The following is a 27,507-nucleotide window of genomic DNA, read 5'->3' on the forward strand; positions in this document are numbered from 1 at the left end:
TTGTTTCTCTTAATGCATCTCATCAAGAGCGTGCAAAAGAAATCAAGCGCTCAATTTTCGTTCTCTTTTTCTGGGTTTCATTAAAATTCGAAGAAATCGGTTGACTCGCGCTCGAGCCCGATAGGATGGAGAGAATCGTGTTCCGTTAATCATCACTTAACGACGTCGTATTATACCGTCTTTTCCGCTCGCGTTTTATGCAAAAGAACATGTAATTCGTTACACGTGAACCGGCAATAACTTCATTACCACGTAGGCTAATTATGAGAAATTAGTGCGAGGCTAATAACAACGTGGCATTTCTCGATCGAGATTTCATCGATCAAAGGCATTCGTGGTCAATATTACTACCTCTTTTTATTTCTCTCTCTTTCTCTCTCTCTCTCTCTCTCTCTCTCTCTTTCTATCTTTCTTACTAATAAATATAAAGAAGAAAAAAAAATATAGACGATCAAATCCTTTCATAGTATATTCGCCACGCGTGTGGTCTTTTACATAATAAATTATTAAACAAGTTTCTAATTCGTCTAAGTGAAATATTAAATAAATCGTTTCAGAAAAAGATATAGATAGAGAACAAGATCGAAGTTATTTAAATAATAATATTTTACATGTATATTTCGATTATAATATTATTATACCATAAGATAAAGATATCGTTAATATTATCGGGTTTGTTGAGAGTGAACCGTAGAGGAAAGGAAGGCTCGAAGGAGGTACAACGAGATGTCCTACTGTCCTCAGAGGAATTTGCGATGTCGGATCGTGCGAAGGTGAATGAGTCGAGGACACACTGGTGGCACTTGTAATTACATGATCTATAGAGGTTCCACCGTAGAATTAAGATTCCACGTAGGGAAAAATCGAGAGAAGTTTACGACTCCTCTTTGATCGTTTCAAGTCGTTTCTAAGCAAAATGTATAGACTCGAAGAAGAGAAAGAGAAAGAGAAAGAGAAAGAGAGAGAGAGAGAGAGAGAGAGAGAAAACGTGTATAAGAGTCGGTCAACCGCATCGATGAGAGAAGAGCTTCAGATAAAGCCTATAGCCTAGCTCTATCTCTCTCTTTCGCTTATATACACGTAAATAAAGAGAAAGAGAGAAAGAGAGAGAGAAATATCGATAGGAACACACACTAACTCACGTTAGCGAGTACCGACGCTAAGTCACGACCTACTAATGAATGATTATGCTACAATTTGCCCCGGGACGGCAGCTATCGCAATTTATTAAATTACAGTGATTCGTGCCCCGGCTCTCAGCATCCGGTAGTCGCGCGTCGCTATTCGCGAGGATAATTCCCCTCGTCGATTTTCGATTCCGATTCTGTCCTGGTGTTTCGCGTAAAATCTTTATCTGTGTACGTATGTATATATGCATACAAGTAGATTTATCTCGATATGTCTAACCTCATTCAAACGAATATTCTTCGTGAAATGTATCGCAAACGCGTGGAATCTTTCAGATGATCGTAATTACGTGTATATTTATATATATATATATATATATATATATATATATATATATATATATTCTGTTTTGTTTTCTTTTTAGTTCTATCAGATTGCGCGATGACGAATCGATGGCCTTTTATCGTTTCAAACCGTGAACATCGATTTCAAGATGATATTCGAATAATACGACGCCGTGAATTTCATTATTCAGGTTTGAGTTTATGATTCTCGTTAATAGAAAATAAAATAATCTCTTTAGTTGATCCGGGTATCTTCTTTCTTCGTTTCTTCTTCTTCTTTTTCTTTTTTTCTTTTTTTTTTTTTTTTTTTCCTTTTTCGTTCAATATAATTCGTATGAACATTCGCAGGTGTAAAAAATTACTAACACAAAATATTACTATATAGACGTATAAAATAACTCGAGGAAAATATTAAAAGAACGACAAATTCACGAAAGTATCATGTAAAAGTTTTACGCTCATGTTTTTGACGAACAAAGGTGTGGTAACACTCGTGGTAATTAAAATTGCGCTCTTGTTCTCACGATACTCATTTAAAATGCACGATGTTAATAAAAGGGAAAGATTATATGGAGATGTGAGACTAGTCGTCTCCGTGCTTCTGAAGGATTATACATAAACGAGTTGTCACGATTAGAAGAAGACAACGACGACGAAGACGACAACGAAGATGACGAAGACGACGACGGAGATGACGAGTAGAACGGATCGCAAGATTCTATCTTCCATGATTAGCATTAAATTAGATGACAAGAGCACGACGCGGCTTAGTCTCGCATCAGCGTTACGTAACGACGATTATGATTCTTTCTTACATTGCAGTTACTCGTTCGTTGCTGCGTAATATAATCTCCTTTACTTCGATTGTTTCTATACTACAAGTCTCTGCATATATATATATTTAACATATATATATATATATATATATATATATATATATATATATAAATATATATATATATGTTAAAAGACGGATATGTATATAAAATAATACGACATCGAAGGAAAATCAGTCGTGTAGCGCTACTACCAATGAAATTGTACATTTTCTCGTTATTTTGTTTTTTATCTTCTTTTTTTTTCTTAATCTTTTCTTTTTTATCGTCTTGATATTACTTACACTCATTATTACCGTCGTCGTTCTTAATTCCTTCTTGCACAAGATCACTTCGAGGAACACGACTCGCTTCAAGAAAATCTAATCGATTAAATATCGATATCGAATAGAAAAAAAAGTATATGACGAATGTTGGAAACGATTTACTGATTCTCTCTCTCTCTCTCTCTCTCTCTCACATACTGCTATAATGTTTCCGTATGAACGTGTATGTATTCGTAAATAAATTAATTTATCGTAGGAAGGAAGAGTGGATTATAAAAAGATTGAAAAATGGAGAATTCTTAACTTTCAATGATAAATTTTGATTGTAACATCGAAAAACAAAGGATAGACAAGAAGAATAAAAAGAAGCAGAAAGAAAGAAAAAGAGAGAGAGAGAGAGAGAGAGAGAGAGAGAGAGAGAGAGAGAGAAAGAATCATATTATCCATCGTATATACGGGAATTCGAGACGGAATCGTTGCGTGTCGATGCAGTCATAAACAAGGGGCCATTAATTTAGCCACGAAGGATGCCCAATATCCTTCGAAAGCTTTTGCGGCGATGCACCGATAGGCAGCTAACGCGCGGATAAAATAAGTTTAAGGGCGTGAAATTGGAAGTAATTTTACAAGCCATAACGATCTACTAAATCTGTAAAATAATTAAGGGCGCAGATGTTCCTCCTCCCGTTTTACCACCCCCGACTACTTCACCTTCTCAACCCCCACGACCTAATCCCTTACTCCTTCTTCTCCTTCTTTTCATGATTCTTCTTCTTCTTCTTCTTCTTCTTCTTCTTCTTCTTTTCTTGTCTTCTTCTTTCCTACGAAGTCCTTTTTCTGAGCTACGTTGGCCCCTTGAATAACCGTATCTTGAAATTTCGAAACAGTCTTCACCGTCATTCCGAAAAATCAAGAGAGAAGATAAACGAAAGGATTTAAGAGCTTGTCCGAAATTAAAAGAAAATTGTAAATTCGTTACGGGCTTCTCAAATAACGGGGAAAGATTCGTGATCATACGAAAAGTACAAGTTTCGGAAGGGTTTCTCGAATAATAAAGGAAAAAGAGAAAAAGAAAGAGAAAGAGAGAGAGAGAGAGAGAGAGAGAGAGACAGAGAGAGAGAAAGAAAATTTGCGTGGACAGAAAATGCACGAGTATTATTAAAATACCACGAACGTATTTGGCCTACTTCGACTTCTTAATATATTTATAACCGCGCATGTAAACAGCTTTTATTACGGGCCTATAAGAGAAAAGTGGTTCCCTCTTTAAAGAGCGGCGTATTAATTTATCATATTTATTGTGCGATCGGTCATGGCTATTTTACGAGACTGTAATTTCGTATCCTTAAAACGTATGATTATTTCCGATTAACGAAAGAATGGCCCCGATCTTACGCAATCTCCGATCGCACAATGCCTTGGGTTATTGTCCATGATGAGACGGTGTACATACGTTCCAGCATACGTGACACCATTAATAATACGTAGCACGTTTCGTTGATGTACATACATAAGTACAATACGTATGTACATTGCCAAACCGATTTTATTACCAAAACTGTCCCGAAATCGATTGCACGATTATCCAAATTTTCTCTTTTCGATCAAAAATTTTATAACCTTTATCAATGATATTACTTAGCTAAAAAAAAAAAAAAAAATATATATATATATCATTTCAAATATATTTCGGATTGAACTTGCTCGGATAAAAAATTTCGATCGAATATTGACGAATCTGTCTGATTTTCTTTTTCTTTTTTTTTTTCTTTTTTTTTTTTTTTTTCGTTAATATTTTTTCTTACTTCTTTTTTTTTCTCGTAAGGAACAAAAACTCACTGTCATCTTTTTTGTATTCTATGCCTTACAATACACAGGTAGAACTACTTTCTGATTTGACACGGGGCATAATGAGATTCGATCGGCAAATAGTAAGGACAAAAGTTGGTAATAGCTGCTTCGAAATCAAGTTCATATGTTATTTTAATGTTTCACGCAAGAGAAGTTCGGTATAAAGCAAATACCTTCGCTAAGCCAAGACGAGCAAAACCGCATTCTTTCAGTTTACCGCGGCAGCTGGTAAACACGTCGATACGTAGATATGTACATACGTACACGTATCCCAGTTTCATATCGGGGCAAACCCGTTCTCACAGTGCTAAGATCATTTTTATAAAGTTTACATAATTTAGATTGGTTTATAATGATGTAATATAAATTCAGACCACCATGAGACTCGTACATATTTATTTCAGATAGTTCAATGAAGTATTAACAGTACCTACTTAGATATTTTTAAGTGTCTTTCCTTTCTAAATTTTTATGATTCTTTCGATATCCAATTTGTTTCGAATAAAAAATCAAATCAAACGGATATACTAGTTACAAAATTATGTCTTATATATATTTTTTTTTACATATATATATATATATATATATATATATATATATATATAAAACATTAAAATGATTACTTTTGATAAAGCCCATTTCGTTAATACATATATCGAAATTAACGCAAGGAAATCGCGAAAGTGGAATCCGATATATCGCGCCCAATAAGAAGCCTATTTGGTGGGGGACGTTTAAATTTAAAATATCCTACCGGAAAGTGACCAGTTTCCAACGCGCGACCACACGCAACGCTCGTAAAACCGGGTAACTCAGGCATGGATCTGGTAGGAGGCCAGTTCGCAATCAGCTTGGCTTTCCACGTGCTTACGAGTCAAGTCAAAGGTACGAGAAGAGGGAGGACCATGAACGAGGAGGGGAGGGAACGAGGAGAAGTCCGAGTAAAAACGGACCTGCTAACGATCCGCGACCACCTCATCTTGATGTCCAAGCCCGTAAACCTCTTACATCCGTCCTACTTCGGATTTAACTACAACATCCCGGACTCCGGTCTTTCATTTATGCGCCCTCCACTAACCTTGAAATACTCGCGATAACATTCGGCCAAATATATCGCAAGAATGTCGCGTAATCGTAAGTCCAGTTTATTTTATTATCCCTTACATGATCTTCCTTAAGCGTAACTATTACCTAGCTTGTACTTGCCCGTTACATTCAGATTCTACGTAAATTTCTACGTTAAAAAAAAAAAGAATACTCGTTTTTTTCATCTTTCTTTTCTTTTCTCCTATCCTCTCTTTTTTTTTTCTTTTTTTTTTTTCTTTTTTTTTTTTTTTTTTTTAATTAGTTAATTCTCAATTTCTTTAAAAATTCGATACTATTCGAATGACACAAAAGTTAACAATTTAACATTCGATTAACAATACGACGACAAATTTCATGAAAAAACGGCCTTTGTGTTTCATATCTCTTTAGATTGTGAATTCGTTCAGGATTTTCAAGTACAATGTTAGAATCTCGTTAATAACGATAATACCATATAACAATTTCCTCAACGGGCTAATTACCTTGCCTATACGCGTTCAACATCGATCGACGTTGAACTTGATCAACAGGATTACGCGTGATGTCAGCGTTGAAAATACACTTTGGCACGTAAAGAGTGACTCATCGATGCTCACATTCGGCACGATCTAGCCCCGAAGGTGGTACGAAAGGTCGCTGAGATTCTCTCTCTCTCTCTCTCTCTCTCTCTCTCTCTCTCTTTCTCTCTTTCTTTTTTATTTCCTTTTCTTTTTTCTTCTATTAAGTGCACGTTATCTCTCTCTTGATCGTTTCTTCCCAAGCAATTAGCTTCGCAGCATTAACATTTTCGAGACGATAAATCATTAAGTATCCCGAATGAATCCAACCGAAAGTGTCGTACAATCAATCATTTACGATCGAAAGCTCGTTAATCCGTTTTTCGTCGTCTTCTCATTTCTCGGAAATAATTAACGAGCCTTCGATAAAGTGTCTTAAGTAAATGAAATGTCGTTTTATGTAACGTGACGACGTTGTCTACGATTGCTAAAAGACACGTTCCTATGAATATATGTCGTCGAAAACAAAACGACGACATAAAGGAATTATTAACTACCGGTGCGATGTCCATCTTTATTCTACGAACCATTACAAGAAAATACGGTAGTCGTACTGATCGTCTCTGGCTCGTGGTCGGTGTATATTCCGAAGGACAGTTTTCTAGAGACAGGGACTGATCCATAATAAAATATTTATCGTTAATAAATACGAATAAAATTAATTTCTATCTATCAATTCGTAACAATAACCATTTTTCCAAAAAAAAAAAAAAGAAAAAAAAGAAATAAAAAAAAGAACATTGCAATCGTAAACATTTCAAAATTGTCTTCAAAATTATTCATAATCTTTTTTAAATTGAATTTAATTATCCTCGGAAGAAGATTCATGGTTTTGGGAATATCCATGTCAAAGTATATTTACGCTTTTGAACTTTGGTCTAAAATAGATAGTCAAATATTTTTTAGAATAGATCGTAAAGAGAAAAAGATAGAAGCGGCCCTGTGATCGAAGTCGGCAATCGGTAGTCGGTACCGGCCGGAACCCATTCAGCTGCTGGATGTCGGTTTACGGTATACGGTCTGTCTCTTTCTCTCTTCTCTCTTTCTCTCTCTCTCTCTCTCTCTCTCTCTTTCTTTCTCTTTTCTCTTTCGCTCTTTCTCTTTCTCACTCTTTCTTTCTTGAAGAAGATTGCTTATTAGGATGGCGGGGAGCTATGAAATAGAAAGGCCAGTGACAATTTGATAGATTGAGCTTTTTGTCGCTTCTCTCGTCGTTAGAGCCGCCACCGGTGAAATTATTGACTTTTTTGTCGGTGACCAGTCGAATAACTAATAACGAGTCGCTTGTCCGTCTCATTTGCGACCAATGGTAGCCATTGTCCCATCATCGAGGAAGGATTACGGTAGTTCCGTGTTCGAACGAGACGAACTTCATGAATTGACGTAGAGTTACGTGTGATGCTTTTTGAAAAAAAAAAAAAAAAAAGAAAAAGAAAAAAGGAAGAAAGAAAGAAAGAAAAAGGAAAAAAGTCGATTCGATTCGTTTCGACCTCGAATTTGTGCCACCTTAGAATCTTATTTGTTATTACAGATAAAGCGACTTAAGCTTCTATTTTTCTTCTCCCTTTCTCTCTTTCTTTCTTTCTTTATTTCTTCCTCTTTACATTAACCATTATGTACCTGCGTAAATGAATTTTAATGATAATTGACAAGATTTATTGGTCAATGTAATTTAAAGATATTTTTTCAGGAATCTCTACTCTTCGTTAGAGAAAAAAACGCTACGAGTATACGAAGGTATTACTTATCGAAGCAGAAAATTGAGACCACTTGCTATTATGAAAATTGAAGGAAAAGAAAAGTGATGGGAGGGGGAAAGAAAAAAGAAAAAAAAAATACAATTTATTTTCTTATATCGCAACATAAAATATATACCGCGTATTTATCGAAGCAGAAAGTTTATCATTTTGTGTTAAAATTTTTAACAAAACTAATTCTCCGATCGCCAGTGAATATTTAATAAATAAGTATTTAATAAAAAAAAAAAAAAAAAAAAAAGAAAAAGAAAAAGAAAAAAAAAAAGAAAAAATCGTTAAAACACACACAATTAATACAAAATGACAATCCTCGCGTGACGAATCACATGAGAAATTTAAATACTAATGTAAATATTCATCCAAGCGGAAAGTTTTCTATATCGTATTTAAAAAAAAAAAAGAAAAAAAAAAAAAAGAAAAGAAAAACCGTACTAAAAAAGAAATGCATTTCTCTTTTTCTCTCTTAGGTAGAAGCGTGCAGCGATCGCTCGACTCGAGCGCGTACATTCGCGTTCACGCTAATTTTAGAGAGAACGTCGGCGTGGCACGCTCGCGAACGAGATCAATTCAACTAGGTAGTCATATGAATTAAGGTCGATTCGTATCTTTTAAGAACGTTCGAATAAATTAACTATTTGAAAGTGTGATATTGCGTTGACATCTGTATAAAAGAAAAAAAAAAAAAAAAAAAAAAAGAAAAAAAGAAGAAGAAGAAAAATAGAAAAAGGAAAAAAAGAATTTTAATATATATTTTTTTTTTTTTTTTTTTTATTAAAAAATAATAAAGGTTCTAATAAAACATTAAACGATTCAAAGGTGTGATATATCGTTGACATCTATATAAAGAAAAAAAAAAAAAAAAATCATTTTTTCAATTCAATATAAATTTCAAAAATTCAAAAAGAGAAAGTTAATTCTGAAATAAAAAAAAAAAACAAAAAAAAAAAAAAAAAGAAAAAAAAGAAAAGAAAAAAATAATATTATAAAGAAATATATGACATGATTTTTAATCGATTTTAATTTCGTAAATTTCAATGACGATTCGACAGGAAACGAAGACGGCAACTGTTGATCGATAAATTTGACTAAATTATAAATCAAATCTCTATGAACGATTAAACGTAAAGAAAACAAAGTGGACAATATTTATAAAATAGTTCTTATATTCGCGAATTCATTTTATTTTCTTCTTCTTTTTCTTAAAAATTTACTTTATAAAGAGAAAAAGTAGATCATTCGTCATCATTAACGGTTGGTCACCGTTCATCGTTGTGTGGCCTTTCCTTGGCTCCTCCCTTTCGCTTCTAGCTACTTCCTCGTTGCCCGGTAAATCGTAAGCGGGTAAACGACGCGATTAATGATTTTATGGTTGAATTTCAGTGCTGTTCTCTGTCGTTATTAAACGTCCCAGTCGTTTGCCGTTTCCATCGGTAGCTTTATCTTCTCTCTCTCTCTCTCTCTCTCTTTCCTTTTCTCTTTCTCTTTCTCTATATATCTATCTATCTCTCTCTTTCTTCCTACTGTGTATTACATACATATGTATATACGTATAAGTACGAACTAATACATATAGTGATCATCGAGATATGATAGAAGAAGAAGAAGAAAAAAAATGGTAAAAAAGAAAAATACCGAGTGGCCGTGAAATTGGTCGCGGAGCAATCACTGAAACTACCATTATTATTAACATCATCCATGATCATTAAGGTTGCGTTAGTGTGCTTTGAATCTCAACGAGATTCGACGTTACTCAATCATCGTCTCTCCTCCAAAAAAAAAGAAAAAAACAAACAAAAAACGCTACGAAATCTTAATCTGCTCGATTCGAGAAGTTAATCTTTCACATCTATATATAAATATATATATAAGTATGCACATCATATATATATATATATATATATACATATATGTACATCACGTACGTACGTAGATATAAATAGAGAAAAAAAAAATATCAATATCGTAGCTTCTTGCGTGAAAAATTCCGTTACACAATAATTCAACCAATAAATATTGCTATCTCTTACGATCATAAGCGTAAGTATCCATATGCGTATCCTGGATACGATGTTAGATGGTTACGTGGAAAAATAAAAATAGTCACTAGCAATCGTCGTTTCCCGTTTTCGCTCGTAAAAAAAAAAACGAAACGAAGGGAAATAAAGGGAGTATAACGGCGTTCAATTACATTCGGGCACGCACGCATTATTGTCGAGTTCTTCTAAAATGGAGAGAAAGAGAGAGAGAGAGAGAGAGAGAGAGAGAACCAGAATGAGAAAGAAAGAAAAGCGGTTCCGCGTCGATTCATATTTAAAAAAAAAAAGAAAAGAAAAATGATCGAGATTGTAACATTAAAAATAATTTTGTCTTTTTCTTACTCGATAAAATTACATAGAAATATTGTCAATCGATCGATCTAATCAAGAATAGAATGCTATTAGACAAAGGACAATCCATTCTCCTGTCTTAAGAGTTAGATTGTAACAATAAGATTTATCGCAAGATCATAAATATTCTTACGTAACAATTATCACGGTAAAATAATAATTGCTGAAATAATAATAATAATAATAATAATAATAATAATAATAATAATAATAATAATAATAATAATAATAAAAAGAAGAAGAAGAAGAAAAAGAAGAAGACGACGAAAGAATCGACGGAACTTATTGGATTTTTATCCAATTACCACTCTAATCTTACTTATATATATATATGTACATAAGGTATATACATTAATCATTTAAGATATAATTATATGTTGCTTGATAAAAGAATTGAAATAATTAAAAATATACTTACATCGAAAGGAAAGGTATAAAAGTATAGTTAAAATTTTATTATTAGGCTGACGATCTTCGAACGACGTTGACTGTTCTACGACGTATCTACGACTAACGAGCTAAACAGAATACGAGCAATGAAATACAAAAAAAAAAAAAAAAAAAACGTAAGCATTGAGGTCACCGTTGAGATAATCTATAATCGACATTGTGTCATACGATAAATATTTGTTTTTGTTTTTTAATATAATTCAGTGAGCGTACGAAATACATACGACGTACGTCAATATATCCAGAATAATCATTATCTATACCTTATTTGTTATCACTCTGTCTCACTTACTCTAATATTTATTTCTTATATTTAACGAAGAAGAGCCAAAGAGTCTCTCGTTTAAACGAGGCACGTGCGCTCGTATAGTTTGATCGTTTTGAAATACAACAAGGACAGAAAGTAGGTATGTATGTATGTAAGTACGTCTCTTGTTCGATTCACGTCGACGCAATTGAGTTTCCGCAATTCCTACTTTCCCTCACTTTTTCCAAGAAACGAGGTAATACGATTGTGACAAAACTGTAAATTGGATATCGACCGGGTCTGAAAAGAGAGTCACCCGTTTCGGGTTGAGCCTAGTAAAGGTAATCAGGTTCGTTACCTTGACACAAGTGCCGGCTCGTACGTTTCTGTACCATGTCGTTTCCCATTAGACTTAGAAAATTATCATAGTTAGCTTAGTCTAATATTTTCTAATAATAAATTAATTACTTTATCATAACGATACATATTGTACAATTATTATTGGAATAAATTCGATGAAGAACATATGTAGGAATATCTTGAAAAATCAAGATGTATATTTTTTTTTTTTCTTTTCTCTTTTTCTTTTTCTTTCGTAAAAACCGAATGAACCATCGAAATATTATAGATATTTAAAAATGACTCACCGTACAGATAGTTGGCGTTTGTCCATGAATCCTGTTGTTACTATAAAGATTCTCTGATCCCTTTTGAATATCCTGATGAGATCTTGATGACAATACATTCGAACTTGTGACGTTGCTAGAATTTGCAACGTGACTTGTTGTAGGCAGAGTCGAAGCGAGAGGTAAATCAGGCCGGAAGAACCACGTTGGCCACTGCAAACAAACGCGATAATTAACGATCTCTGTTTCGTCTCAAGGATTTGTTATCGTCTCAGATTTAATCCGTCTACTTGTAATCTTTCATTTTTACGTTGTAAAGAAATGAAAGAAAAACTGTTTCGACGGGACAGATTTCAAATTTATTACGTACGAAAGGATAGAAATAATATAATAAATATTTCAACGAGAAGATAAAGAGTGAAAGAGAGAAAGAGAGAGAGAGAGAGAGAGAGAGAGAGAGAGAGAGAGAGAAAGGAGAAGATAAAAAAAGAACTGAAAGAAAAGTGTCGTCGTGTTGAAACTATGAGCTTAAACTTTTTATCGTTAAATAGAGAGAGAAAAAACCAAGAGAGAGAGAGAGAGAGAGAGAGAGAGAGAGAGAGAGAGAAAGGAAGACAGAGAAAAAAAATATAGTTTGCTCGTCAATCTTGCAGCTCGTTTACAAGCACGAGTCCCGACGAAGTCATCTGCGTGGCATCGGCAGAACATCGCGGATGAAAGGTTCTTTAACCGGTAAGAAGAAAGACGAGAGGCGTTAGTATTCTCGCCCGAATGCGAGCCTTTCTAACAAAGATAGACGACACGAGCCGTCGACGACCCTGCGTCGTAGCCAAGACGTTGCTCGTTTCGAGGTCGTCGCGCGTGTGGTCCATTGTGTGAGTGTCTCTGGCGTGAAAAATAAGAGAGAAAAGAACTCTCGTAATCTTTGCCTTTTCTCATGAGCGATAGGCGCCTCGAATGATTTTTTTTTGCTTTTCTTTTTCCCTTTTTTTTCCTTTTTTTTTTTTCCTTTTGATATTACGTTAACCTAACGTGTAAGAAGATGAATTAAATGTCTTTTTATCGAATTGATAAAACGATCTGAAGTATTGATTGAACAAACAAAAAAAGAAAAAAAGTAAAGTTATTAATAATGTTTTTTTTTTTTTTTTCTATGGAAAATTTATCAGATATAATATAGTTCAAAATTTGTCAAAATAAAAAGATGATTTTATTTTACCGAGATAGTACATAACATTTCTCTGAAATAAGAATTTTCCTTTCTAATTAATTATTTAATATATCTTATACGTTGCTACGAGGCAACAGGAAGAAGGAATATAACGAAGGAGGGAGAACGTGCAATCGTTGCCTATCCGTTGACACGTACCAATGCATCTACAACATGGCTTGCCGCCAGGAGAAAAGGAAATATTTGTCAGCGAGTTGTTGACACGTGCGAATTATATTCTTTACCACGTGAGGTTATACCTACACTGATAATAGCCATTTACGAACTGAGGAAACGAAAGGTGTTTCATTTCATGAAATACATATATACATGATGCTGCACGCCATGATTTTCATTTTACTGATCTAGCATATTTACACAGACGAGAGAGACAGATACCTATATATATATATATATATATATATATATATATATATATATATATATATATATATATATATATATATATATATGTATTTATATATATATTTATATATATATATTTATATATATATATTATATATATAATATATATATATATATATATATATATATATACTCATAATATATACATGCATAAGTAATAACATCCTAGTTTGTAGTCGACGACGAGTTTACACATTTTCCACATAACTCTCGTGGTTTCTTACGTCACCGTTCAGCAAAACCTCCATAGCTTCGACCATCCTAGAAATTTAGTTATTTTCAACCTCGGCGTTCGAACATCAGGGCACGATTGAACACGACGCAATGGAAAGTGAGTCCAATCGGGGGCTTTAAGAAGAAGGAAGAAGAGGGGAACAGAAGGGTATAGTTTCGGGGTGGTCTGGCGAATGTCTCTTGTCGTTACCTCGGCCGCAGTTAACGCCAAAACCGAAATAATAAACTCCTAAAATTCGTGAGTTAACGTGCTCTACTTCGACGCTCGTGATTCTAATCGGAGCCATCGAATTATTTTCTATTTATCGAACTGACATTCCGCCAAACTGTAGGAAACAGTTTAACATATTCTATCTCTTTCTCTTTCTCCCTCTCTCCGTCCCGCTCTCACTCACTCTCTCCATCTCTATTTCTCTCTCTCTCTCTCTCTCTCTCTCTCTCTCTCTCTCTTTCTCCTCCTCCTCTCTCTCTCCCTCTCTCTCTCTCTCTCTGTTTTCCATGTTTAACAGGAAACATTTGTCCGACCTTGATAAGACATAAATTTTAAGTAAAACACGCTCGTCTAATTATAGCAAATATTTCTCTACTTTTTAAATTTCGATCGAGTATTTCTTTTTTTCTTTTTCCATTTTTATTCTCTTTTCCCTTTCTTCTTCTTCTTCTTTTTGTACGATTGTATTTTTTTCTTTTTTCTTTTTTTATCCTCTTTGTTCAGTTTACACGGATAATAATTTTTCGAACGATAGAAGGTTCTACGTGTCGGCGTAAAATGTGAATACATACTAATCCGATAGACGAGATCGATGTTATTTTTTGCAATAATCTATTTGCTACATAGTTATAAGAACGTTAAAGAAAAACAATGTAGCGCAACGTTGGACGCTTTCTAACTGTTTGATTTGCCTCGACGAACGAGTCTATGAAAAACTTGTCCTTCCATTTGAGATATAAATGTGAAACGGAAATCCTACTTTGCTTTTTTTTACATGTAATAAAGATTATTAAATATGGAACTGTAGATTTTTAAATAAATGCGCACAAAGATATAGTGAATAAATTATGGAGATATTCGAGAAAAGATAACGCTTAATGTTCTGAAAAGAAAAGAAAAGAAAAGAAAAAAAAGAAAAGAAAAAAAAAACAAAACGAAGAAGAAAAAGAAATCTAATAATTAAAAAAAATGATATAAGAAATGATGCTGGAGCAGAAAAAAGAGAGGGCGAGGGGGGGTGGAGGGGAGATTGTGGAGGGGAGAAAATAAAGAAGAAAAATAGAAACGATCACGTCCTTCTGGAACGTAATAAAACGGTCGATATAAAACGATTTTCTCTTTAATATCGTTCAAGAAAATGAAGTCACGAAAAGATACGTGTAATCATGGAAGGTCGAGAAACGATCGTAATTTTCTAGCTGTTCATCTCGTTCCGAGGTAGAATTACGCGTGGTTTTTGATCGTAACGCTTTTTTCTTTTTCTTTTTTAGTTTTTTTCAACGTTGTCGAAAGAAATGAACATTATCCCGGGCCAACGACAGCTGGCCGATGGGCGTTCGTTCGTTCGTTCGTTCTTTCATCCTTCTAGCGTTGCTCGCAATGTCAAAGCGCCAGGATGCTCTAACGAGATAAACGCAAGTCAAACTACTTCATTAACGTGGCAACCTCGAAGAAAACGTTACGGGGTTTATATCGTCTTTCATCGAGAACTCTAGAGAATTATATCAAGTTCTTCTCGTAATAAATATTTTTATGCGAATAATAAATGTATTGATACGTTTTAATATCTCGTCATTTGTATTACATATATATATATATATATATATATATATACACATATAGATTTATATGTATATATATATATATACAAACATGTATATATATACATATATATATATACACATATATATACATATAAATCCCTTTTTAATCATTCATAATAGATACAAATTTATAAATGATTAGTACCATAGGTAATATACAGATTTAATAGTACTGAATGAATGATTTTATATGGTGGGTATATTAAAATCGTGGAACTAATTCGTAAAGAAAAAATTTTCGAGGAATCGTTCACGTTCCAACATGGAACATATGATAGATGAGAAAAAAATATCTATCTAGTAACTTTCATTTCGTTTTCTATAAAAAGAAATAGTCAACATAAATACCTACAACATCATTGAATTTCATCTTACATCACTCATCATCATCATCATCATCATCATCATCATCATCATCATCGTCGTCGTCATTGTTATCATCGTTGGAGTCTTCGTCGTCGTCGTCGTCGTCGTCATTAAGATGACCACAACGTGAAGAAATATGCCGAACGATATCTCGAAAATATCTTTCTCGACGATAAGTGAAAATTACGTTCGCCCATTGCGAGCTATCGAGTGCGAGGGGAAAGAAATAAATGCGGAACCTTCGGGCAATGCGTTTCGGATATACTGCGGAACGAAAGTGTGCGGAGGAGGGGGATAATTACGCGTTTTACCGAACATTACACTTACGTCGAGGCAATTTCGCGACAGGTATCAATTTCGTAGCGACACGCTACCGCCGAGTGCAAGAGAGATATATGTATAGTATATTTTCAAAGGGACGAAGAATAAGAAAAAGAGAGACGAAGAAAGATAAAGAGTAAGAGAAAGAGAGAGAGAGAGAGAGAGAGAGCAAAAGAGAAGGAGAAGGATGATGACCAACGCCGTCTAAAAGCACGCCGAGGTTCAACCTCGTGTGCGACCTATGCAAATCGACGACGTACGATTTGCTATAGCTTTGATGTACCTATCTATAGATATACTTACCTATATATATATATATATATATATATATATATATATATATATATGTACGTATATATGTACGATCAAGCTTTACTTACAACACTCATAAATACGAATAATCCATGCTATGATGTAGTTAATTTTCGCCGTAGGCTCGTCTGGTTACTAATTTTTTTTTTTTCTTTTTTTCCTAATAAATCGATCGTAGCATATTCTTTTCTTTTTTTCTTCTCTTACATTTTTTTCTTCTTTTTTTTTTTTTTTTTTTTTTGTTAAATCATATAATTATTTTTCCTGAGAAGAGGACTCTTTTAATAGATTTTTTGTTTGTCTATATAAAAATTACAAATGCGTTTCGAAATCCAGGAAGTGTGTCGAAAATATTTTCTTTTGAAGTTGTCCATCGTATAAAGGATTACGACAATGGGATTGTCGCATGCAAGCGGCCATCACGTGTACGCGCAAACTCGTGTTTCGTGTCACGTAATTACGCGCGACAAAACGTTCGAATTTGTAGTTTAAACGCGACGACAAAACGTCCAACGTCATGCTATCAACTCGCGTCACGGCGGAGGACTAACGCGCGCGCGACAGACGCCGCTTGAGCGTCGTCTTCCATTAACTTTTGGAAAGCCTGGCGACGAATTCCTACAAGTCACGCCGTCTCATGCCGCATTCACTTCCTTAATCTTTCTGCTTCTCTCTTTTTGTCTCTTTACTTTCCTTTTTCTTTTTTTTTTTTCTTCTTCTTTTTTCTTCTTTCTTTTCTCTTTTACCTAAGATATATCCTTTCGAGTAGCTCAAAAGTTCATCGAAACGATTGAGATAAAACGATGAAAAGGGGAAAAAAAAATTATAATTACAATTGCGTTGATCTCGCATATGAAATATAATTTATATATAAATTTATAAGAATTTTTATGTGATAAAAATCATGATAAAACTAATAATAATTCGTGTAAATTTTTATGATTTTCAAACTCCGTATATCTTGTACTTATGAAAAATTTTAAATAACTGAACAAAAGAAGAGTTTATTTTCAAAGAGATAATATTAATTTTTATAATAGCTGTGATAGATAAATGCAAAAGAAAAAGAAAAATAAAGAGAAACAATTTCCGTTCAGTAACTTAACTCGAAGTAAGCGAACTCGAAATGGGTTGAACTCGTATCGACGTTCATGATTCCCGAGGTATTTAAGGTCGATGTCGTGGCTCTCTAGAAGGAGAGCACCGAGCTACGTGATTAGAGCGCTCGAATAACGGCGGCCATCGCTCATTGCTGTGACGTCTTAAAGGCTGCTTCTAAAACCCATCTTTAAGTAGAAAGTAATCGGTCGACCTTACCGAGCACTTATACCGCCGATGACGTCATGCTTAATTACTGAACTACGCGACCGTTTTAATCATTTGCCTTATTCTTTCGAGAGGAATACTAAAATACGATTTGAATATTCGCAAAATGTTAATAAGCAAACAGACGAGACAGAGAGAAAGAGAGAGAGAGAGAGAGAGAGAGAGAGAGAGAGAGAGAAAGGAAAACAAAATGTATATATGCATTAAAATTAATCTTAAAAGAAATACATTTTTAATTTGAATCTGCATATATATATTTTTTTCATTCTTTCTTTTTCTATTTTAATTTTTCGTCAACTTTTTCAAGGACGTTCATATTTAGAAATCGTGACATAATGCAGTTTTCATTGAAAGCACCGAAAATCGAATAAATTCGGATAAACTACAGGACGATCGGATGAAAGCTACGAGAATATTTGGCGAGTAAAAAATCAGGAAATGGTCGTTAGTTGGCATTTACATAAATACGGGCAAACGTTGAACGAATTCGAAATTAGCGCAAAATTCGAGTTTGTTTCATCCACCGGTGGTATCTCGTGAAAGGAAACATTTCGCTAATTTCGCGTTGGTACCCCTACTAACGACGAGTTTACATCTCGTTCGGCTGTAAAATTTTGTCGGTACTGTATATTCGAATCTCACGTTTCAATTACAAAAAGGGGTTCCTTTGCGTGCTTCTACATACATACGTGTTTCTGTGTGTGTTCGTGTGAGTATGTATATATATATTTATATATATATATATATATATATTTTATATATATATATATATATATATATTTTATATATATATATATATATATATATATATTTTATATATATATATATATATATATATATATATAAAATAAAGAGAATAAAGAAAAAAATAATGGCCTCAAATAGAAATTATCAGATTGAAAATACCTGGTAACGTATACATACGTAGAATTTGAGATATGTGTGTAAAATATAATTTTTCTTTTATTTTTCTTTTTATCTTCTTTTCGTACGATTTAAACGATCGTTTAAAGAAAAAACCAATATGAATTTCTCTCTCTCTTTCCCTCTCTCTCTCTCTTTTTGCAAAGTCTCAATATTTTGCTTTATTTATAACCATTGATTTCCCGAGTCGCGTCTATAATGATTTATTATGTTTAATAAAGAAGGGTTGAAGAATACTCGTCAAGATACGGACCCCTGTCAACGACCTATCGACTCGTCCACTCATAACGCTCGAAGGAAAAAGTCCTACGTGTGCGTGGACGTTCACTTAAATAAGAAATGCGTTAATGCCGTGAAAGGAAGTGCGGATAGGACGCGTCGAAAGGTATAAGGGAGGATGAACGGGTAAGAAGACACAGAGGGAGAGAGAAAGAGAGAGAGAAAGAAGAAAAAGAAACAGTGAATGAAGAAGGGAAGGGGCGGTCCGGTCATTGCCGATCCTTCCTCGAGGCGAACGCGTGCATCAACGTCGTTATTCACCATTTTATTCATTATCCTTTTCGCAGACGTATTGGACGGCCATTTTCATGACACACGTGTACTTACATACGTTATTGTACATATGTATATATTTTTTTTCCCTCGTTTTTCCCTTTTTCCTTCTTTTTTTTTTTTTCTTTTTTAATAACATCGCAAATTACGAAGATTGACGTGCGATAAGGAAAATCGTTCGTATTTTCAAAATGATCAAGATTAACAATCAAGTTTGTTTCGCGTATTTTAAAACAAAAAAGAAATAATAATATAATTGTTTTCTATCTTCGTAAAATATATTTTAAAATGTGAAAATGATTTTTAATATAAAAATACATCATCGTTCGGTAATGCCGAATGAACGTTTTATATCTAACTTTCTGTCATACCTTTTGAAATTCGAATTTTACGTTACATCCAATTATGAATTATGAAAAGGGAAGAAATATATTTTTCCCACCCTTTTTTTTCTTTCCATATGAAAACAAAAAAGCAAAATTTTCGACGAACGATACAGGGAGAATCGAACGTCGATGAAATTTTTGAAAAATATTCACATACATACATAACTATCTACCTATGTGGTTTACGTACGTACGTTTCTATATCCGTGAGTGCCGTTGTGATACTTTGGGTTCGATTAATTGCACACACGAATTATGCTTCGGACAATGCTATCAGGGATCTCGCGAATCTCCGGAGGGTCCGACACGACCACACACAACACGCATTAATTCTCCTATTACGGGCATTGTGATACACGCGGCAGGTATGGTTAGAGCGAATGAGTAAACGAGAGGGAGAAAGAGAGAGATAGAGAGAGGGTTGAACATATTGGGATCGTACGCCCACCGCGATGCTCGCGTTATCGGGTATCGGACGTCGCGACGTCATTGTAACCCCGCCGCTCTTCACTAACGAGCTGTCGTCACGGTTATCTCGATGCGTCTCCCAACATGTATACATTCCCCGTTAATCCTATTTTCCATGGTCACCGTGAGAACGGCTATCAAGGACATACGTGATTTCTCTGATCATATTCAATGATTGAATAAATATTTTATATTTATATTAGTTTATGTATTAAAAATTTAATTAAATCAAATTTAATTGCTATGATAACGATCGTAAAAATGATTAAGCATTAAATTGTTATTAACAAATTTACAATCTTTTATCAAGAATCCTCCTTATTGATAATAACGAGCAAGAAATATTCAAGCCGAGAGAACGATATTTCGCAAAAGCACTGAAGAGAAATACACTGGAACAGAACAGAATAGAACAGAACACGCTACCGTGCCCGTATCGATCCTAAGGTTAAATCGTTTAAGAGAGCATAATTTAGACCTCCCTCTTGCCTCTTCGAAACGATCGATTTTCGCGTTCGGAACCGCGAAAGCGTGTACTATCTTAGGACGGAGCAACCTGTTGAGACATTATAAAGAGCAAGCAAGGATGCAAGAAGCATCGACGAGAGAGAAAGAGAGAGAGAGAGAGAGAGAGAGAGAGAGAGAGAGAGAGAGAGGATGAACGAACAAGCGGACGAGGGAATCCAATTAAAGCACCGAACGCGTCCTAATTAACTCCTCAATTACGCGGTTCCCCTCTGATTTCGGGCAAACAAAGAAGAGTTTGGTTCCCAGGAGCATAGCCAGGGTCACTCGTCCTGTTAAGAGAGACAAAGATAGATGGATGGATATCGTTTCGTCCCTTTGCAAAACTCCACTGCCTTACACGCGTCTCTTTTACTTTCGTACAACCCTCCACCCTCCTTCCCTCTCCTCCTTCAGGGTTTGGGTACACATTATAATTGCGCATATTAAAATGGCGTTGCTAGTCCACCATCCAGTAAGCAGCCAAGCGAGCCAGCCATCTTTAATCAATAATGGAACATCAGGGACCATGACAACAGATACCCTTTCCCGGGCTTTTCGTCTCCCCTGGACCCTTTCCTTCCCACCTTTCCCTTTTCGGTTAAGGGTTCCTATCCTTCCTACTACTACTACTACTACTACTACTACTACTACTGCTTCTGCTGCTATTATTTCCACTTCTCCTTCTCCTTCTCCTTCTCCTTCTTCTCCTCTTCCTCTTCCTCCTCTTCTTCCTCGGTTTTGGACACCCCCGCGTCATGTTACACTGCGAACCCAAACGATCTACCTCGTAACTATACCAACTTGAGAAAATGATCGGCGTCGTAGGAGCTTCCATCAAGCTTTGTACAGGATGTGGGAACGAACGAGATAGGGTCTGAGTACATTGGACCTATCTTGGATACCTTCTTGTTATAAGTACGTGTCGTTTTAAATCTGTATTTGTGTTCTAGTTCAGACAAACGTTTATAAAGATATATTTTCTAAACACATAGATCGAATTCATTACATCAATAAAGTAAAATGCAAGTTCTTTTATTTTATTGTTTGGCAAATGTTAGGTACAAACTTGACAGATAATTTTTAAAAAGTTTTAAAATGTTTCGATTTGAAACATTTTTAACAAGGTTGTTATTCTTTTTCATTTTTTTTATACATACATACATATATATATACATATATATATATATATATATATATATATGTATGTATGTATAAAATATATATATATATATTCAAGGATTACTTCGATCGTTTCACCAATCCCGTATCTTTTTTCAGTATGAAATTTTAATTTTAATTGTAACAAATAACGATTATATTTACTTTTAATCATATTGGACGCATATGATATCGATATTATAAATACAAGTTAAGTCGACATGATTTTCCTTGGATGGAAGTAATTCGTATTATCGGATGTTAAGATCTTTAGGAACAGGTCTATGACACGAAGTAAGAAGAAGCAAATGTAAAGAGGCTAATCGAGAGACGTGGAAAGGCAAGATCATTCGAACCGGAATCCTTCATACACGCACACTTATACAAATACTTAAGTAGCGTTAGTTGTATATATAGATATGGCACGTGCGAAATGTATCTTGCGTTTTCCTGTCATTCCGCATCCTATCAGTTTTATAACTATAACCATCGATCGATGAGAGGAAAAGAGAAAGAAAGATTCGCACCTGTCAAACCGTCATTACCGATAACACCATCCTTTTCTGGACTATGTCATTGAAGCAAGGAAACTCGATGACGCGGCTTCTCGATATTAGAACGTATCTACTGCTATCTTCCAAGATAACGTTCAACGAGCCATGTAATTCAACGTCTCGGCGTTGAGAGAGTATTTTTTGTTCTTTTCTTTTTTGTTCTCTCTCTCTCTCTCTCTCTCTCTCTCTCTCGTTTTTTTTAGATCAGAACAAGATCATCGGCATTCATGTGCTCTTTGAAAATGTCGCTAAACCTGTCTTAGTAATATACTCACTAACCATTAAACGTTCACTCGATTGCTACGTTTTTCCATCTAACACGATGGATGTCAATGACGATTCTTTTTTTCAAATTAAAATACGAATACATCCTTTAATCTAATTCGTAAGATTTCTAATTTCTCTTTTATTTCTAATAAAATTAAATTAAAATTAAAAAAGAAAAAAAAAAAGAATGAAAAAAGAAAAAAAAGTTACACATAAGTAACTACAATTTATACGGAATTTCTAATAAAATTAAATTAAAATTAAAAAAGAAAAAAAAAAAATGAAAAAAGAAAAAAAAGTTACACATAAGTAACTACAATTTATACGGAATAAATAAGTACGTAAGTACGTTCGAATAGGAATTTTAACGAAAGCTTTGCAAATCTTATACAATATATATTATACAGTATCTATCGTACTGTATTACAATGTACAGTATAGATATATACAATACAGTAAATGCATTCAGCTATCGAATGAGAAGCCAAGTAGAAGAAAGACGACGAGTCAATAATCGGTAGTAAGAAATCAGCATATCGGTCGGCATATCGAGCCTGTTGTGGTCCATGGTCCGGGAAGGAAGGGATACGAAATTAATAGTGTCTATGCGCGGGAACAGGACGAGAGCGAGAGGCATTATCGTTCCTCGTTTGGGCATTGGGAGCGTGTAAAGGCATGATGCAAAGCCGAAGCGGCACGGTCCAGTTCAAAGCGACGATCCACGCCACCATTGCTGGACACGCCAGGGGCGCAACAGCTTGATACATCGTTACACGCTGTTCCTTCCATGTGCCCTTTCCACGCAGCATCCCTATTCCTCTCTCTGTCTCTCTCTCTCTCTCTCTCTCTCTGTCTCTCTCTCTCTCTCTCTCCTTCTTTCTCTGACGATCACTTGGATCCCAAAGCTCCGAGTTCAGCCGTTCCCTTTTCAAGTCCTTACGATCGACCTAAGCCAAAGAGCCGACCGTTCGACGTAATTATTTTCTGTCCATCGAGAATGATCGCCTGCTCGCACCTATACCAAACTCACCTTCTCTTTCTTACTTCTTGTTTTCTTTTTTGTTTTTTTATTTTTATTTTCTTTCTTTCAATTTTTGTTCAATTTTGTTGTTGCTGTTGTCGTTGTTTTACGTTCCTCTTTCGAAGATGATATGTACGAGCTCGAAAAAAAAAAAAAAACAGAAAGTTCTCGCGTGGAAAAAATCTGGAGATTATGTTTCATTTGCAAAAATGAAGAGGAAAAAAACAACGAGTATCTCTTAAATACGATTTAAAATGCGTTTGTTATTTCGTTAATTATCATGATTCACCGGAATAATCAGTTGTTTTAATCGAATGAAAAAAAAAATCAATAAAAAAAAATAGAAGGAAAAGAGAAAATACACAAGTACGTTTTCATTATATTTAAGAAATCACATTTTCTTTCATCGTCCGAAGGTCATAGTCAAAGCTGTTCAATATAACTCGGGCAGCAAGACACTGTGTCCCCGGTTCGCAACAGAACACAGAGGATGTAGGTACTCGAACGATTTAAAGACCGGGTGGATCGCGTGGGCGACGACTGCACGCCTGCCTCCACAGTGTAAAAGCGAGTTTTACGGCGCGAGCGATGCCGTCTATCGTGAGATCGTATTAGACCTCGGCGCCTTCCCTTTTTAGTTCTTCTTCCCGCGGCTTTAGACCGTGCTCGTAAGTACGCGAGGCCGAAAGGTATAACAGGGATATTATGAGAAAGGATGCTTTTCTCATAAATATTTTTCTACCTTCTGCTGAACGATCTTCCTCTTTCTTTGATTCTTTCTTTTTCGTTTTTCTTTTTTCATTTTTTTTTTTGCATATTTTTTTTTTGCCCTCTACCTCTCTCATTCTCTCTCTCTCTCTCTCTCTCTCTCTCTCTCTCTCTCTCATTTTCCTTTCCGTTATCCTCTTACCAAGTTATAAGATTAAAATGTATGTTAGAGAATAAAGCTATGGTACAATATTTTCAAAAGAAAATTTAGTCAACACTAAAACATATAAAATAACTTTTCTTTATAATTTTAATTATTCATTTACATTAATTTTTATTGATCAATTTTTGTAATCGTATTTCCTTGTAATTATTCTTTGACATTATTTTTTGACATTTTCTCAATAGAATCATCTATTTTTTCCCTCCTTCTTCTATCATTATTTATCCTATATCTCATATACGATCTATGTGCATACTATGTAGATATGATTGTCCGTTTAAAGACGGTATTGAAAAGTCTTGAAGGAAAGATGATTTATGTCTAATAATAGCCAACGATAAATCTTCGTGAGTATCTTAGGAAAACGAAGGAAGAAGACCGAAACATTTAAGAGTGGATCTGTGGTGAATTTTTAAATTACGATATACACTTGATCGAACGACTTCCAAAACGTAATATTGTAACAGGTGTGGAGAGAGAGGAAGAGAAAGAGAGAGAGAGAGAGAGAAGGACAGGAAGAAAAGAAACAAAAAAAGAGAAAGAGAGAGAGAGAGAGAGAAAGCAAAGGAAATTACAGGAATACGTGCTTACTACGGTCAAACGGTCTCAGGGACATCGAGAAGTCGACTTTCCGCGCATCGTTTTATGGAGGCATCAATTACTTTAATATCCGTGCTTGGAATATCGACGCGAGTACGCCTCTTCTTCTTCTTCTCCCTCTTCTTCTTCTTCTTCTTCTTTCTCCTCCTTATCTTCTTTCTGCTCTCGCTTCGTGCACGTCGATCGGTTGGTAGGTGTCGGCGCTCGTAAAGAGCTCGGTCCGTGCCCTTTGTGGCGTAATCGGCACGGCCATGGAACACCACGCTCGGATTATAATAATGTTTACTATGCGACTATGACTCCGCGTACGTTTAATGGCGCCATAAAGAATCGATGGGTCGTGTTTGACCAGGGTACCGTAGATACGAATGAACAGAGAGAAAGAAAGAATATATATGTGTGTATGTGTGTGAGAGAGAGAGAGAGAGAGAGAGAGAGAGAGAGAGAATCGGACCATGCTCTAAAAGTACAATCCTTATAAGACTATATAAAGGGCACGAGGCACAAAGCGGAAGAGCATAAGCGCATTCCGATAAATGCGCTTTATCCAACACGGGAAAATAAACGCAAGTTTCTGGCCGTGTACCTACTAACACAGACTCATGTCGCTTTGTTCGACTAATTAAACGTACCTAAGCTCGCAAGTCTCGCGAATTTATGGGAAGTCTTATGTTAGCGAACGTCGAAGTAACTCGATTAAGAACGCTCGATAACTTAATGACGCCTCTCTCTCTCTCTCTCTCTCTCTCTCTCTCTCTCGCTCTTGCTTCTACGAGCGAAACGAGCATGCCTTTGTCATTGTAAATAATGAGAATAGTGTAATAAATAACATCGTTGCGTCTTCGGACGGTTTTAATGTCGATGTGCTTTACGACTTTTATCTCTTGTCTCTCAATCGGATATTCCACTTTCTATGGGCTACCTAAGTGATTTGTTACGTTCAGTTCAATAATCATTTACATTTTATTTAGATTTTTAGATCAAAACTCAATTTCGTTTGTATTTTTGTATATATATATATATATATATATATATATATACACGCGTTTGCACAACGAATTTTTTTCTTTCTATTTTTTTTTTTCCATTTTTAACGAGTAAACGTAAGGAAGTATATTTACTCGATTTCTACGATTAAAGAGTTTCTACGAAATTATCGACTTTCGAAACGGTCGTTCTCGGCGAGGTTTCTCCGCGTTTCCATTGTGTTCGATGAAAAAAAAAAAGTACACATATATATATATATATATATATATATATATATATATATATATATATATATTTCTGGACATAGTCGAGATTGAAAATTTTGCCTGGGGTTGGAATTTCTCTTCGATCGAAATAAAATTGACTCTTCGAATGGAATCTGCAACTTCGTCGTAATATATTTTAATAATAAGTAAATAATAAATATCAAAATATTACATAAAAGTAGTGATCGAATAAGGGACATCGTTACGTTCGTTTAGGTTGAATAGATGCTTAAAAGGTAATTCGTGAAAGGAAACATGAGAAAAGTCTTGTAACCGTTTATTACCGGCGCCGAACATAAGAGGAATGTTTTAAAGCGACGTTGTGCCTTCAGGGGACACGATTATGAGTTACAATGTAATGGCGATTTATAGCACAGTAATGTCAAAGGAACCTTCTCTTTTCTCAGCTACGCAATACTGCCGTGGCAACGTTTCATTTCACGAGGTAATAAGTCTTTTCGCTTAGATCCTTAAGAACGATTTTTCTTTCATTCAAAATTAAACAAATCACTTTAGAATTATTATTTTAATCATTGAAAATCTTATTTTTATATTTTTCTTATAATTTCAAGCAGATATTTTACCCATATCAAATGTTTTTTTTTTTTTTTTTTCCATTAATAGATAATTACATATATTCTCTTTGCAATTTGTTGTATATCTTGATAAAATTAATCTATCCAACTCATTATCCATCCAGTTGAATCGTATTAAGTCGCAATAATGCGTAATTATAATTCTTTATAAAAAAATAAAAAAATAAAAAAATAAAAAAATAAAAAAATAAAAAATAAAAAAAAAAGGAAAAAGAGAAAAAAATCTCCAAAAAGAGAAGATTAGACAGATAACGTTTTTTTTTGTTAAGGAATCACGTCGAGGATATAGGATATCTCCCCAAAAGAAAAGACCGTTGAAAGGACTCGACGAGAGAGGACGCGTAGAGAGGGAATCGTCACGCCACGTCAGAAGGAGGGCATAACGAAGAATAAATAATTAGCGTGCGGCTTCGGGACTGCGGTTTAGTCGCGCACGCGATTAAAGGACGTCCTGTCCTTTAATAACATCCTGAGGGTTGCGGCCTTCCAATTCTCTTTTCTTTTTTCTCTTCTCTTTTTTTCTTTTTTTTTTTTTTCCTTTTTTTCGGGGCTTTTTTCAGTTCGCCACATCGAATTATCTACGTGGTACAGTAGAAATAATGAAATTGTTTCGACGTGTTAAATGACTTATCGAAAAGTTGCTCGATCAACGTTATCAATATTTTTTTTTTTTTTTTTTTTTTTTTTTTTTTTTTTTTTTATTTTTTTACATTTGAAGTTGTAAGTTATTTTGTTACATTGTAAG

The 27,507-nt window shown here is 34.7% G+C and overlaps 1 protein-coding gene and 1 long non-coding RNA gene across 4 annotated transcripts in view; one reads left to right on the forward strand and one right to left on the reverse strand.

The window, feature by feature from the left end:
* The window catches only part of LOC124949564 (zinc finger protein basonuclin-2-like), a 208,952-nt gene that overhangs the window by 176,412 nt on the left and 5,033 nt on the right, over positions 1-27,507 (reverse strand). For 2 of the 3 annotated variants that reach the window (XM_047494835.1, XM_047494844.1), the window contains exon 2: positions 11,557-11,748. In XM_047494835.1, coding sequence (XP_047350791.1) covers positions 11,557-11,748 — 192 coding nt within the window. Of the gene's footprint in view, positions 1-11,556; positions 11,749-16,287; positions 16,423-27,507 lie in introns of those variants that run through there. The other variant, XM_047494836.1, reaches the window with a different exon arrangement.
* Positions 1,249-27,507, forward strand: LOC124949566. The gene is made up of 3 exons (XR_007101098.1): positions 1,249-1,358; positions 1,553-1,663; positions 27,032-27,507. It is a non-coding gene; the product is annotated as an uncharacterized LOC124949566 (long non-coding RNA).

Source organism: Vespa velutina, chromosome 5, assembly GCF_912470025.1.
Source record: "Vespa velutina chromosome 5, iVesVel2.1, whole genome shotgun sequence".
NCBI classification, from domain to species: domain Eukaryota; kingdom Metazoa; phylum Arthropoda; class Insecta; order Hymenoptera; family Vespidae; genus Vespa; species Vespa velutina.